This window comes from Chelonoidis abingdonii, chromosome 4 (assembly GCF_003597395.2).
Source record: "Chelonoidis abingdonii isolate Lonesome George chromosome 4, CheloAbing_2.0, whole genome shotgun sequence".
Taxonomy (NCBI): domain Eukaryota; kingdom Metazoa; phylum Chordata; order Testudines; family Testudinidae; genus Chelonoidis; species Chelonoidis abingdonii.
In genome coordinates this window covers 78744120-78757952 of record NC_133772.1, presented here as the reverse complement: position 1 = coordinate 78757952, position 13833 = coordinate 78744120, and the positions used below count along the sequence as shown (strand labels likewise).

General features: G+C 52.9%; 1 protein-coding gene across 14 annotated transcripts in view; it reads right to left on the bottom strand.

Moving 5' to 3' along the window:
- The window catches only part of DGKZ (diacylglycerol kinase zeta), a 97896-nt gene that overhangs the window by 4011 nt on the left and 80052 nt on the right, over positions 1 to 13833 (bottom strand). For all 14 annotated transcript variants that reach the window (XM_032775090.2, XM_075065273.1, XM_075065276.1 and 11 more), the window contains 7 exons: positions 12550 to 12590; positions 10084 to 10274; positions 7024 to 7055; positions 5365 to 5408; positions 4734 to 4854; positions 3978 to 4014; positions 3566 to 3665 (listed from right to left, as the gene is read on the bottom strand). In XM_032775090.2, the coding sequence (XP_032630981.1) occupies positions 3566 to 3665; positions 3978 to 4014; positions 4734 to 4854; positions 5365 to 5408; positions 7024 to 7055; positions 10084 to 10274; positions 12550 to 12590 (566 nt within the window). The remainder of the gene's footprint in view (positions 1 to 3565; positions 3666 to 3977; positions 4015 to 4733; positions 4855 to 5364; positions 5409 to 7023; positions 7056 to 10083; positions 10275 to 12549; positions 12591 to 13833) is intronic.

Below are 13833 nucleotides of genomic sequence, written 5' to 3'. Positions count from 1 at the left end.
CTGGGCTGACCATGGGCATCAGAGAGCTGCTCTTACCATGTGGGGAGAACTCTGCCTACAGCTTCTGCTTGGCCTGGTGTCTCTAGGGAAGAGCTGCGACACTACTAGCATTATGCTGGTCTCCTTCCAGCAGACACCTGGGTCCCTCCTGCCTTAACAGCTCCGTGCCTGGGGTAGCCCTCGCATGGCTTTCCCTTTCATGGCTTTCCCTTTCATGGCTGTGTTGTCTGTAGCCTAGTAAACTGGTTTTCAAACTGTGAGGCACGGGGTGGGGGCAGCGCACAGTTAAGTTACTGAGGGGTTGCGAGGACCTGACTGGTTACAAATTTTTTCTTGTTTCTTCAAAATATTGTTGACAAAATAAGAATTCCTCACACTATCTGGCAGGCTGAAAGATGGAGGAGGAGGGGCCTCTCCCTGCACAAGAGGTTGGGTGGGGAAGGGAGAGGGGCCCTTATAAGTGTGGGCATAAGGAAGGGGGTGCAGCCCACCTGTCTGTGTCCTGCTGGGTTCGCTCACCTGGAGTGGGTCACAGGTAGGCGATGCTCATGGGCTGGGGAGCAAGGGGGCACCCTGGCTAGGTTGGGCTCCCAGCCCTCAGGCATCCGTGGAAATACTGTTTCTAAGAAAAAGGGGCAGTGCTCCTGGGACATGAATCTCTGAAGGGGGGCTCAGTAAGAGAGTCTGGAAACTTCTGGCCTAGCAGAAGTGCTGCTTTCCCCAAAAGCCACAGGCTGGGAGGAGGGTTTCTAGGAGTGCAGAGCCCAGGGTCAAACTGCTGCTGTCCATTTTTGGTCCCCTGCAGGGCCCATTGCTGAGATGTGCGGTGCACTATGTCTAGTGGTAACAGGTTTGCCATAAAGGGAAGGGAAGCATGACTGGAAGATATAGGTGCATGCTGGAAAGGATACTTAGATTTTGCTAAGAGACTGGAAGGTGCTGACTAGGTAAGTCCGTGTCAAGCCCATTTGCACCTCCTGCTGGTTAGGACAGAGACTGTCCTGTTACGTGTATTCCCCTCCCCACGCACTGCATATAAAGATGACCAAGACTGGTCTCTCAGACCGTCCAGTCCCTGTAATCTGTGCTTTCTCAGCTCTGTGGAAGGCAGGCTAGACAGAGTGAGGGGAAGAGAGCTGAGGGAGGTGTGGGGGGGGAGGATGAGGTGTATGTCTGGGAAGAGCTCTGAAACACCATCTCTCCCCCTCCCCCTCCCCTCAGTAACTGCTCCTGCTCCTCAAGGAGGCTCACATTTCACCAGCTTATTGCAGCCATCTGGACTGTGTCCACTAATGAACTCCCGCACTCCATAAAAAGCAAATCTGTTAACAGCTTTCAGCTCTGTCTCCTCTCTCCTCCCTTCCCCCTCCCGCTGGTTAACTGCCCCAGCTCCTCCACACTGAACAAACCCTCTGCTGAGCAGGGCCAAGGAAACCTGGCACTCTTCCGCTTCCATTGAAAACCTCCTCCCCAAGGAGAGTGCAACTTACCTACACTGGCCCTCAGAGCTCAGCGGGGTGAAGGCAGCCAGAACAAGGGGGAAGGGATCCCAAGCCTTTGGGACAATCCACATCTATATTTCATTTGGGCAAACAACGCTCAGACACACAAGGGTCTCACAAACATGGATGCAGCTGCAGATTCAGACACAAGCCCACACACACACAGAGGCACACAGGCAGATAGATGCAAGGCACACACAAGTCCATTTGCAGTCTCTCTCTCTCCCCTCTCCACCCGCCCCCCTGCAAGATCACAGGGATCTCCCCCAGCAAGGCTGGAGCCAGTGTGTTGTGCTTCACTGCCCAATGCTTCTCCAGGAGTCTCCTCAGTATGCAGAATCTAAACGCTCATTTAGCGAAAGGAAATATTGTTTCCCCTCTGACTGCACAAGCCCTGATGCAGCGTTGCCTGCCCGAGTCTGTAGAAACGCAGTCTGAAACAAGAGCTGCAAGGGGCCCTCAGCACAGTCCAACTGATTCATGTAACATGATGAAGGCCAGCACCATTCTACCCTTGCTTTCCCTGAGGTGTATGGGACCCAACTGTATTGTGTGCACATTACCAAACTGTATTACACTCTGTAAGGATCAGGATTCACACACAGCGTCCAGAATGTAGTTTGTTCTTGTCCAAACTACAGGCAAGTTCTAAGAGGTCAGTGCTGGGGAGGATGCAGGACTTCCTAGACAGTCACAAGGCCAGGTGTGCATTTATACAAACAAATACACCCTAGCTGGGCCCCCTTTCCTACACAGCTGGGCAGTCAGTCCTTAAAATCCCTTCAGCACTGGCAGGGGCACTTGCCCCAAGAACTCAGGGTGACAGACAGACATCCAGGCCTCTCTCACTTTAACAGAGAGGATTCCGTGCCCAGAGACCTTGTGGTGGGACCTCAGCACAGCTGCCCTGGCAAACTCTTACCAGCCCCCACCCAGTCCTCAGCCTCCTACCTTGGTCCTTTTTTCCTTTGTTTCTATGGCCACTCAATGTGCCCCCAAGCAAAGCCATTCCTGATCTGGGCACATCTCAAGGCCCAAGTCATTTGCTGGGAGTTAGGAAGGCAAGGCAGCTGCCGGGGAGTGTTTGTAGAGCATCTCCCTGGCTGCTAGCAAAGGGCTTGATCGTGGTCTAAAGCATTCAAAAGCTTTTACAGCCTCATTAGGCCTGGCTGCCCAGGTGAGCTCCTCTCCTGTATCCCAGCCCTGGGAACCTCTGGCACGAAGACATGACTGCACTTCTTGGCTATCTACCAGCTCCCAGACCTGGCCTGGCACTGAGATGCTATTATGTTCATCCCAACACACAGAGCCTTGACACAGAGACATGTCTGCTTCCCCACTGCTGTATGCTAGCCTCTGGGAACCTCTTGTATCAAAACATAACCTTGCCCTCTTCGCTACAACTCCTCTGGCAGAGACATGACTGCATTCCAGCCCCTGTGTCTTGTTCTTCACGAGCCACCGGCACCAAGACACAGCAGAATTTATTCTGCACATAAGTGACACTGCCTGACCCACTTGCTAACACATTCTGTGGGGCTGGCTATTCTAAAGCACGCCCTGCCTTTGCATCTCTCAGAGCTCCCTCCCTCCCCATCCCCTCACCCAGGAGAGCTGACAGCGCTGCTGGGAGGGGAACTCTCTGGCGAGACTGTCCTTGCAATGACCTCAGATGGTGGGAAGGGGGGAAAAGAAACATTCTACCCACTCATTTACAAAACCACAGGGGAAGCAGAGAAGAGCTAGGAGGAGACACTCTTTGTGCCGCTGTAAGGTTCTGCTCCACAGTGAGTGGGCAGGGCTAGGTGAGATTTTGTGCTCCATGCTGAACTACTGGAGAAGCCTGAGACTCCAGACTGTATCCAGGGACCCCCTTCACATAGGGAATGTGTGGCACATTTGGCTGGGCTCTAAGCTAGTGCTCTCACATTCCCTTCACCGCTCCTCTGCTGAGCCAGCTGGCTCACACCTTCTGTATCTCTGTTCCAGCCATTCACCAGTGCCCCACGTTTACCCTTGTTCCCAACACTCCCATCTCCCATTCCCAGCCCATCTGACCTTACCTGCAGGTCTGTTTTCATGAGTGAAGCCCCAGCCTCCACAATGTAGTGGCAGATAGTGCGCTGGCGCAGAGCAGCCGCCTGGTGCAAGCTTGTCTCACCACTGGGGAGAAGTGACAAGAGGAAGGAGTGAGATCCCCAAACACAGTGAGAGGGCAAGTGACACACACAGGGGCTGCAGTGAGGGACCCCTGCAAGGGAGGCCTGGGATGGGAAGTGAATTTAGTCTGGTCACACTTCTTCACTAGTAAACCCCACCCCTGCATCAGAGAGCACCTGGGTGAGAGGAGAATTCAGTCCTTGGGATTTCAGTCCAAGCCTGGTATGGAAGTGGTGGCTGGAGGTTGCAGTGCAGACAGGTTGGTATAGAAAACAGGGTTTGGGCAATGAATAATACGAACCACAAGCAACTTACTTCTCTTCTTCTGTCGCATCAAGGATCTCTGCAGGGGCTGGGGAGAGAAAGACAATGTGGGGTAATGAGATCAGCCTGCTTGACAGAGACCTTCTTCTTGCTCCCCAGCAATGCACAACAGAGTCTCTTCTCACACATCTGTGATCTCCTGAATACCACTACAGAGACCTCATCTGATAACTGAGGGAGACTCAAGCAGCTAGGGGTGTAGCTGCCTGGGAACAATGGCAGGATCTGACCGGTAGGGTTGGGGAGGAGTTGCCCCTGGACTCATATACAGAGAAATGTAAAAGAAAAACCAGCCCTCATTCTCATTTGGTGAGATCCACCAAAACCCAAGCTGCGAGCTGCCTCCAGTGGCACAAGCAGGCATCTAGCAAAGAGACAGGAGAACCAGGTATCAATACTCAAAACACACCAAAATACACCAAGCCATGTTGCAGCCTCAGTTGCCTCTGGCTTTGGTGAGATCACACAGGTATCACACAGGTCTGAGGCCCTGTGTTTGCCAGCGAGAATACATACAACAGAAAAGAGGGACAGGACACTTCCCAACCCTTGCAGGGAGGAGAGAGGTTTTCACAAACACAGCAAGGCAGAGAGAAGGGCATCTGAACACTAGCATCATCCCCTTCAAGCAGAGACTCATAGGGAGGGTCAGCGAAATCGGCTTCCATCCTTGTGTGCCAGCTCCTGGGGTCACGGCACCCCCATCCCAGAGCTGTACCAACAACTGGATCTGGGCTCCCAGCTTACCATTCTCAATGACGTATTTGACAATCTCCTTGCTCCCCGATTTGACAGCATGGTGTAGCACGGTCTGACCTGAGGAGTCTCGCATCATCAGGTCCCCTCCCGCTTGATGCACCTGTCGGAACTACAGGAACACAAGTCAGCTCTGGATTAGCTTCTCCTACTCAGATCTCCTCTAACCTCTGAGTACCAGAGCAAGAGCGTGCCTGTAGGAAGGCCCTCCCCACTCTCACCCTGCAGGGCGGGCCTTCACCAGCAGAACCTGCAGCAAGATTACCTGGGTAGGGAACTGAACCGCTCTCCAAGCTCAGCCAGCAAGGCTACAGCTGCCTTCATCTAACGCTGCATGTGCCAGCCCTCCCAGAACAGGATTCCTTGTTGTGAGCCTGTCTGGACCCCATTCGACACTGCTCAGAGGAAGCTCACACTGTTAAGGACTCTCCCTGCACAGCTGTGAGGAAGGAGTCACAGCTGGGGCTGGGAGGGCAATGACAGACCCTGGCTAGCAGGCACCAACAGGGTGCTGGAGAAGGGATGCTCATGCCACACTGGGGTCCTAGCTAGCTGCTGTGGGGAAAGGCACAGCACACCCCCAAGCTCTGTGGCTGGGTTCATGGCACATGGCAGCTCTTACCTTCTGGAAATCATTACTTTTGGCAGCAGCTATCAAGGGGTTATCTGCAAAGAGGAGACACTGGTCAGGATGACAGACACCAAGCAGGAGATGGTGAGAGAGAGGGCTGCTTGTGCGGGGGAACTCTCTCGGTATGCGCATACACGCGCATTGGGAGAGGTTGAGCTGCCGCATATCCTGCAGTGGGGCAAGTGGAAACACCAAGGAGGTGCAGATGGGAGGCAGCCTCTTTTTCCCAGGCTTCCTTCTGTTTCAGTCTCCCCTGGGAGTAAGAGGCAGTTTCAATGGCAGAGTGACACTGCACTCGCCCCAGGCCAGTTCACATCATGCACTTCTGTAGCTGTCTTGGGACACTGCTCACAGCCTGTTAGCGCCTGTGCAATGGGAGCTGCCGGAGGCATGTTCCTCCAGCACCACAGTCTGTGCCGGTGACCTTCTCCCAGTGTGGAAGAAGGGCCAAAATCTCCCCTCCCTCTCCAGCTGCTGGGCACAGCTGGCTGCTTCCTGCTGACAGTCCCTGAACATCAGGGTGCTGCTGGCAGGGCATACCTGGGCCTGGAACTCCCGTGAGTCCAATCCCCTCGCGCAGGGCTTGGGAGGAAAGGGGTTTGGGGGAGTCCGGAAATCAGCGGCCACCGGCCAGGCTGGTTTTGCCTGGAACATGGCATGCACCAGAGGGTTAGTGGGGGGCTCAGCTTTATAATGCTGGGTGCCCCCAGGGGTGGGGGAGAGGTAAGGAGAAAATGGGGGCAGCCCACAGGCTGGGCTGTGAGAGGAGAAACACCCATGGGAGGGGGGAGGAGTTACACCACATTCCCGGGGGCAAGGCCAGGCCCCAGCTTTGGCGAGGTCCAGAAGGAATGTTTTCAAGACCATGGGAAAAGTAACTCCTGAGGTGGAGGGGGAGAGCAGGGCAAAGGGCAAAAGTGGGGGTCCCTGGGGAGCCAGCCAGCTGGGATGCCTCTCACCAGTGACTCACTCACACTTCCAGGAACTGGCTCTGTTCAAGCTCCAGGAAACTTGTTCCATTTGCTCAGCTGAGGGAGGCCCCTGACCTTGTGCTCCCCACTCCCAGAGCCCCTGCCGGTGCCTGGCAGAGACAAACCTCACCCCCAGCAACACAGCTCAAGGCATGGGCTCTGCAGGTGGGAGATTAACCTCACCACCCTGTCATTTCCTGCCATCCCCAACTGGGAGCTCCACATTTCACAAGCAGGCTGGGAAAAGGCTCCCTGCACTGCTCCACTGTGCGAGCAAATTGCTATCAGGTCTCTCCAGGCAGTCACTCCTGCCACTCCCCTCAGGGCATCTCCCCGGAGAACCTGAGCCCCGATACCCCTGAATGGCAGTGCATTGTGCAGTCACTGCAGCCCCAGGTGTGACTGCTCCCTTGCCACCCCATAGGCTGTGCAGTGCTTGCAGAGCCTGTGCTTGGGTCTGGATCCCTGACAGAGTGGTGCCATGTGACACCAGCAGGGGCGGGGCTCTCCAGACATTCCCATCACCCCCGTTTTCTCAGACGATGATAGTGTTCAGTTTGTGGGGAACACAGAATCAGGGCAGAGACTCGGGAGCATCTGCTAGTGTAACCCTAAGTGTGACAGGAACAGGGACGCCTGAGATGTGCCAGGGGCCTGCAGCGCAGGTTGAAGAACTCACCTTCACGGCAGGGGCAGCCCCCTGCTTCTGAGCTGGAAGAGAAGAGAGGGAGAGATTCAGAACTGATGCTGTCAAATGCCATTGTACAGAAGTCTTCTGCAGCAAATTCCCTCCCCTGCACTCTTCTCTGTGAGCCCCACAGGCAGAACCCATTAGCATCCCTTGCTGGGAGAGGCCAGGACTGGACTAGTTGGGAACTCCTTGTGGGAATTTTTTGTAATATTTTTTGAGTCCTCTTCGTGCCTCAGTTTCCCCTATGGGCCACGCTGTTACTTACGGAGTAGAAAAGGGCTGTTTGCTCAGATGTAGATATGGGTGTCACCTAAATGTCTAGGGCTTGGTCCCCATATCAATGGAACCTCTGAAAAGAGGACGGTAAATCGAGTTGTCTGGACATGGAGACCTAGCAACCAACGACCTAGAGAGATGTACACTTCCCAGCCTCTCACTGGGGGTCGGGGCGACGCACAGCTGAGCAGCATTTCCCAGGTCTGGAACAAAGGAGGACTCTAGGTGGGGGGATAAGTATTGGGTGCTGGAGGCAGCCAGGGAGGCTCTCACCTGGAGCCTGACAGGGGTGGGAGGGGAGGAGAGAGCGACCGCACACTTGAACAATGGGGTTCACTACAGCTTGGCTGGGCTCTGGCTAACCAGAATGGACTAGGTTTTAACCTTCCTTCCTCTCTGCTCACTTAAGGACATCCAATGCTTTGTTCCAGATAACTTCTAAACCCCCGTTTTGACAATGCTGTATGTCACTGCACATGCTTGGCAAGGTGCATTAATCCCTAAAGAGCGTACAAATCTTCTGTCTCAGTGGACTTGCTGAACGGCGCTCACAGTGTGAAGCAGGAGTGCTGCAGGCCCAGAGGTCTAGTCTAAGGAGGCGGTGAAGCCACATGGCTTCCTCTGAAGGAAGAGAGAGACTCCTTTGAGGTTTGGCACACTGAAGGGGTGTCCCCCCCGACAGTGTTTCAAAGCTGGAGCTGTAGCACCAATCCTATGGATCGGTGACACTTCCCCATTGCTGGAGCCCTACCTGATGGCTAGTCAAGCTGGGGCTCTGTAAGCAGCAGAAGTTTCCTGTGTACCAGCCTGCCACACAGTGCACTGTCACTGGAGAGAGACTGCTGCTGAGAGGCCAGCTGCATCAATGCTAGCTTGGATAGGACAGGAGAAAGAAATCATAGAATCATAGAAATGTAGGGCTGGGTGGGACCTTGAGAGATCATCTAAGTCCAACCCCCTCTGCTGTGGCAGGGCCAAACAAACCTAGACTACTCCTGACACGTGTCTGTCCAACCTGGTCTTAAAGACTTCCAATGATAGGGATTTCACAACCTCCCTTGGAAGTTTAGTCTAGAGTCTAACTATCCTTATGGCTAGAAAGTTTTTCTTAATATCTAACCTGAATCTCTCTTTCAGCAGATTAAGCCACTTACTATTTGTCCTGCCTTCAGTGGACATGGAGAACAATTGATCACAGGCCTCTTTACAACAGCCCGTAACATATTTGTAGACTATCAGGTCCCCCCTTCAGTCTTCTTTTGTCAAGACTGAACATGCCCAGTTTTTTTAAACCTTTTCTCATAGCTCAGGTTTTCTAAACCTTTGATCACTGTAGTTGCTCTCCTCTGGACTCACTCCAATTTGTCCACATTTTTCCTAAAGTGTGGTGCCCAGAATGGGACATAGCACCCCAGCTGAGGCCTCCCCAGTGCTGAGTAGCACAGGACAATCACCTCCCCCGTCTTACATACAACACCCCTGTTAATACACCCCAGAAAGACATTAGCCATGTTCACAACTGCATCACATTGTTACTCTTATTCAATTTGTGATCTACTAGAACATCCTGATCCTCTTCAGCAGTACTCTCACCTACCCAGTTATTCCCCATTTTGTAGTTGTACAGCTAACTTTTTTCTCTCCCTCATGAACTACTTTGCACTTGTCTTTACTGAATTTCATTTTATTGATTTCAGACCAATTCTCTAATTGTTCAAGGTTGTTTTGAATTCTCGTCCTGCCCTCCAAAGTGCTTCCAGCCCCTCCCAGCCTTCTGTCTTCTGCACATTTTATAAGAATACTTTCCACTTTGTTATCCAAGTCACTAATGAAAATATTGAGTAGTGCCAGACCCTGGACTGACCCCTGTGAGACCCCACTAGACACACTGTCCCAGTTTGACAGTGAACCATTCAGAACTACTCAGAGTACAGTTTTTTCGACCAGTTGTATATCCACCTTATAGTAATTTCATGTAGACCGCACTTCCCTAGTTTGCTTATGAGAATGTCATATGGGACTGTCTCAAAATCAAGCTGTATCATGGCTATTGCTTCTCCTTAATCACTAGGCCCATAACCCTGTTAGACCCATAACCCTGTTAAAGGAGGAAATTAGGATCATTTGGCAAGATTTGTTCTTGACAAATCCATGCGGGTTATTCCTTATAACCCTATTATCTACCAGGTGCTTACAAACTGAAAGACTGAGGGAATGAACCTTGCCTTAGCAAAGTCTTTCCCAGACTTGGTTTCTTCCCCCGACTTGGTTTCTTTCCCCATCCTGGCCCATCTCCACCTCTAATTTCTTCCCTTCCCAGCTCAGTCAGTGACACCTACCCCTATCTCAGCTCTGTGTCTCGGGCCCCAGAGAACCATCTCCCTTTGCCATGGGGGCTAACAACGCGGAACGAGTTCTGGAGTCTCAGTCAGCCCTGGGCTGTTGAGGCTAAGCTAGAGCCACGGGTGCAACCCCCCATTGCAGCCCCACTGCCCCATAATCATGCTTTCCTAGGGTGGAATACGCATGGGGAGGAAGGGGAAGATGGTTGGTCTCCATACAGACCGACCCCGCTGTGTTTTGGAGACAAGCTGCAGACACAATTCTCACTCGTGTCACGCAGAGCTGGTGTTTCACTTCAGAACTCAGGATTTAGAGCTGCTAAGCCAGCGCCAGGCCTCTCAGGCTGGTCCTTCTTCCACTCATCTCTCGTACCCTTCTCCCCACCCCACAAGGCCATTCTCACCTGCAGACCAGAGTGGTCAGTCTCACCTGAGGGCTGGTGAGGAGGGTGGAGAGGATGAGGAAGAAGGGAAAGCAAAATGGTGCCCTGTGGGTGTGGAGGACGAGTCAACGAGGTCTGGGATGGCGGGTGAGGTGCCCACGGTCTGGGTGATCACCAGCTCTGGGTCCAGCACAAAGAGGTCGTCCTGAGAGATCTCCGTCACGTAGTTGAGGTGCTCCTGGAAGGCAGAGATCAGCCCTTCAGAGAGGGGATCCACACACCCCAGGCCAGTCACCCTGGGGAAACACCCCGCTCCCACCCACTAGTGACTAGAGCAGCATTCAGTGGGGTGATGGCCCATGGCAGCTCAAAGGAGCTGGCATGGGAATGGAGTTGGGACTGGTGCCCATGGCAACTTAGCAAGGGCAGCCCTAGCCTGCCACACAGCTCTCCTTAGACTGATCACCATGACCCCAGCCAGGTCAGATGCTGCTGAACAACGATCGCTGTGTGGAGCGGAGTCTTAATGAGACGGAAAAACCTTATCAGGGGCTCTTGTCTCCAGCAGAGTGGAGGCTGTGTCCAGCCTACTTTAAAGCTGTCGCCCCTCTCCTGGAAAACTCTTCCACAGCCTCGCACATATCACTGCCAGGGTGTCTGCAGAGATTCCACTGGAACATCACCTCTCCAAATCCCCTCCCAAATCTCTCATTATGACTCTATGTAATCCCTTTCCACTCTCAGCGGTTGCCCCGGGATGATGTTTGCAGACTGTCAGCACACGCTAAGTGCTCTTTAGCAACTTGGATGGATTCAACTTTCTTAATCTTATCCTACAAACCCTTGTTCACTCCTGTTGCCCTCCTCTAACACCTTCCAATCTCCCTCTATCAGCAAGGGGCCCAGAGCTGAATGCCACAGGCCAGGTGTGGGTGCATTAGAACTGCACAGGAAGGGATCATCTCCCTGCATCTTGACGTGAGGCTTCTTGGCTTAGGATATCCAGAGCTGACTCCAGGTGGGATCTCTCCAGAGCTGTAGATAGAGGGACTGGCCCCTCCCTACGCTGGGACTGAGGACTTTGCACCCCCACTCCCCAGAAACATCCCTGGTGTTTTGCAGCCTTCTCACTGTAAAATCTTTTGTTTCCTCCTCTCCTTGCAGAGTCTCTCTCAGCCATTCCTGCTCCCTGCATTCTCCTCCCATTGAGGACCAAGGTTTCGGGTAATTTTTCCCCCAGCTGCAGGATCTACATTTCCCCAGGCTGAGTCTCACTTAGTTGTTTCCTGCCCATGTGCCTAACGACTCTGGGTCCCTCTGGATTTTCTCTATCCTCTCTAGGGTTTACAACTCCTCCCATTTCAGTGTGACCCACTGGTTGCATCATGATCCTCTTTCTAGATCATGAACGGAGATATTTAATAACACTTAAGTTTACACCTGAGATCAAGCCCTGCAGGTCCTCATGGACACCTTCCTCAACTCAATACACTGCTGTTTATCACCACCCTTTGTTCAGGTCCTTCAGGCACTTTCCAATCCACATCTCAGTGTTCCTAGCCAAGCCAACTTGCATTCATTTTTCAAGTAAGACTGAGACGCTGATCCTAAGTCTGGGCTATGTCCCAGCCCCTTTACATCATTCCAACAGCATAACGGACCCGGTGCCCAGCCAGATCTCCCTACTGGGAATAACCCAGTATAAGGTGGATTTCCCAGTGAGTAGGGCCAGCAGCATGATCCTCTGCTGTCCCCAGGAGTAGGGGTATATCTGAGTGAGGGACATGGTGTGTTTGGTTATGCCCTAAACTCTAGCTATTCTGGGATGCTAGGTAGTCCCTTAGGGACTGCTGTACCTAGGGTGCAAGTTAGAGCAATCCCTGGGATCACTCTGGTTTATGATGGGGGCTGAATTAGCTTCCAGCAACCTCATAGTCCAAGTGGTACAGAGGTGGCTAAAGTTCCCTTTGCCCCCATGTCCTGGGCTGTGCGGAACCCAGAATGGGGGCCACAGTCTGAGATACGTTACTTGCGTCCAGTTATATCCAGCTACTGGACTGCCTCCATCCTCTAACTTTGTGACATTATCAACCAGGGCAATGAGATCGGCATGGCAAGGCTTCTCACTAATCCTCACCACTGCCTACTGCTCCCGGGGGGCATTATCCTCCAGACCTTTTGTCAGTTTTTCCTCTCAATATTTCTTCCATTAATTCACTAGGACAGAGGTTAAAGGAGATGGTGAGGCACCTGAAGCATCCAATACCAGATGATCCCAGGGGTGCCTGACTGCAGAGGGCAGAGCACCTCTATTTCCCGGGGTTTACAACCTTCCCAGGAAATTGTATCCCCTTGTCCATTATGTAATCACAGGACTTGGGCAGCATGGGGACAAAGCATACAAGCAGTGGCCCTTGTGGCATGCGTCTGCATGTCTGAAAACATATGTCCTGCTGTTCAAGCGTAGCTGCACAACAGCGCCTCGGTCCCCACAGTCCCGAGGCCGCACTCACCTGTGCACGGTCTATCCTGTAAAACCGATCAGCTGTAGTTGCTGAGAGAGAGAGAGAGAGAGAGAGAAAAATAGCGTGATTCCTGTCCCCAGAACCTGGCAGGAGACCAGGAGGCAATCGGACTGTCTATAACCACTGCATTCCATCCGTGGGCAACAGGAAACTGTTCAGCCACCTTACAACCCCTTGAGTGAGTGCACCCACGCAACAGCAGGACACAGCAGGGAAAACAGTAAACTCTTGACCACAGATGGCCCATCGACTTCCACAATGTGCCCTAAAGACACAGCCGTTCTCTTCATAGACTACAGATCGCAGCATGCAACATTCCAGCCCGACTGCGAAACCAGAGCTTGTCCTAGGGCCCTGATCACCATCAGGAGCAGGAGAAGCAGCAAGGTGAGGCAGGACATACCTGGCTACCTGCAGGCTGCTGGCCTGGAATTCCAGCTTGCTGGAGCTTTCCAGGCCCCCTGACCTGCCTCCTGGGTCTCCGGATTTTTAGTGCTGACTCTGTGACACAGACATTGTACAGAGCAGAGCCTTGCCTGAGCAGGCTGCAGAGACGACAGCCATTGCTTACACCAGGGGAGAGATTATCCCTCTGGCTTAAAATCCCTCATGGCCACTTTTATTGCGACAGAACAACTGCGGGGACATGGAGCAGCCTAGATGGAGAGCTTAGGCCTTTCTGTTCTCCACCCCCGGGGACTTGGTGCCACTGCACCAGGGGTTCTCAAACTGGGGGTCGGGACCCCTCAGGGGGATGCGAGGTTATTAAATGGAGGGTCTCCAGCTGTCAGCTTCCAACCCAAACTCTGCTTTGCCTCCAGCATTTATAATGGTGTTAAATATATAAGAAGTTGTTCTTAATTTATAAGAAGGGGTCACACTCAGAGGCTTGCTATGTGGAAGGGATCACCAGTACAAAAAAGTTTGAGAGCCACGGCACTACGTGTTTACATTATTGACTAGGGCTCATCGCAAACCAGCACCAAGCTCCAGGCCTTCTGTATTATCCCTGGCCTTGGCAGACCACACTTCCCCAATGGGGCATGAGCTGGACATTGGTTCCTGTTCCCCAGGATGGTAGCAGTTTAAAACCAGCACCCAACATCCACTCTCCCAGTGGGGACTAAGAATTGTACCCAAGCAGGGCCGGTGCAACCATTTAGGCGAACTAGGCGGTTGCCTAGGGCGCTAAGATTTGGGGGCGCCAAAAAGCGGCGCCCCCCCCCCCAAATTTTTTAAATGGTTGCAGCGGCCGCTGCGTAGTCTGAGCTG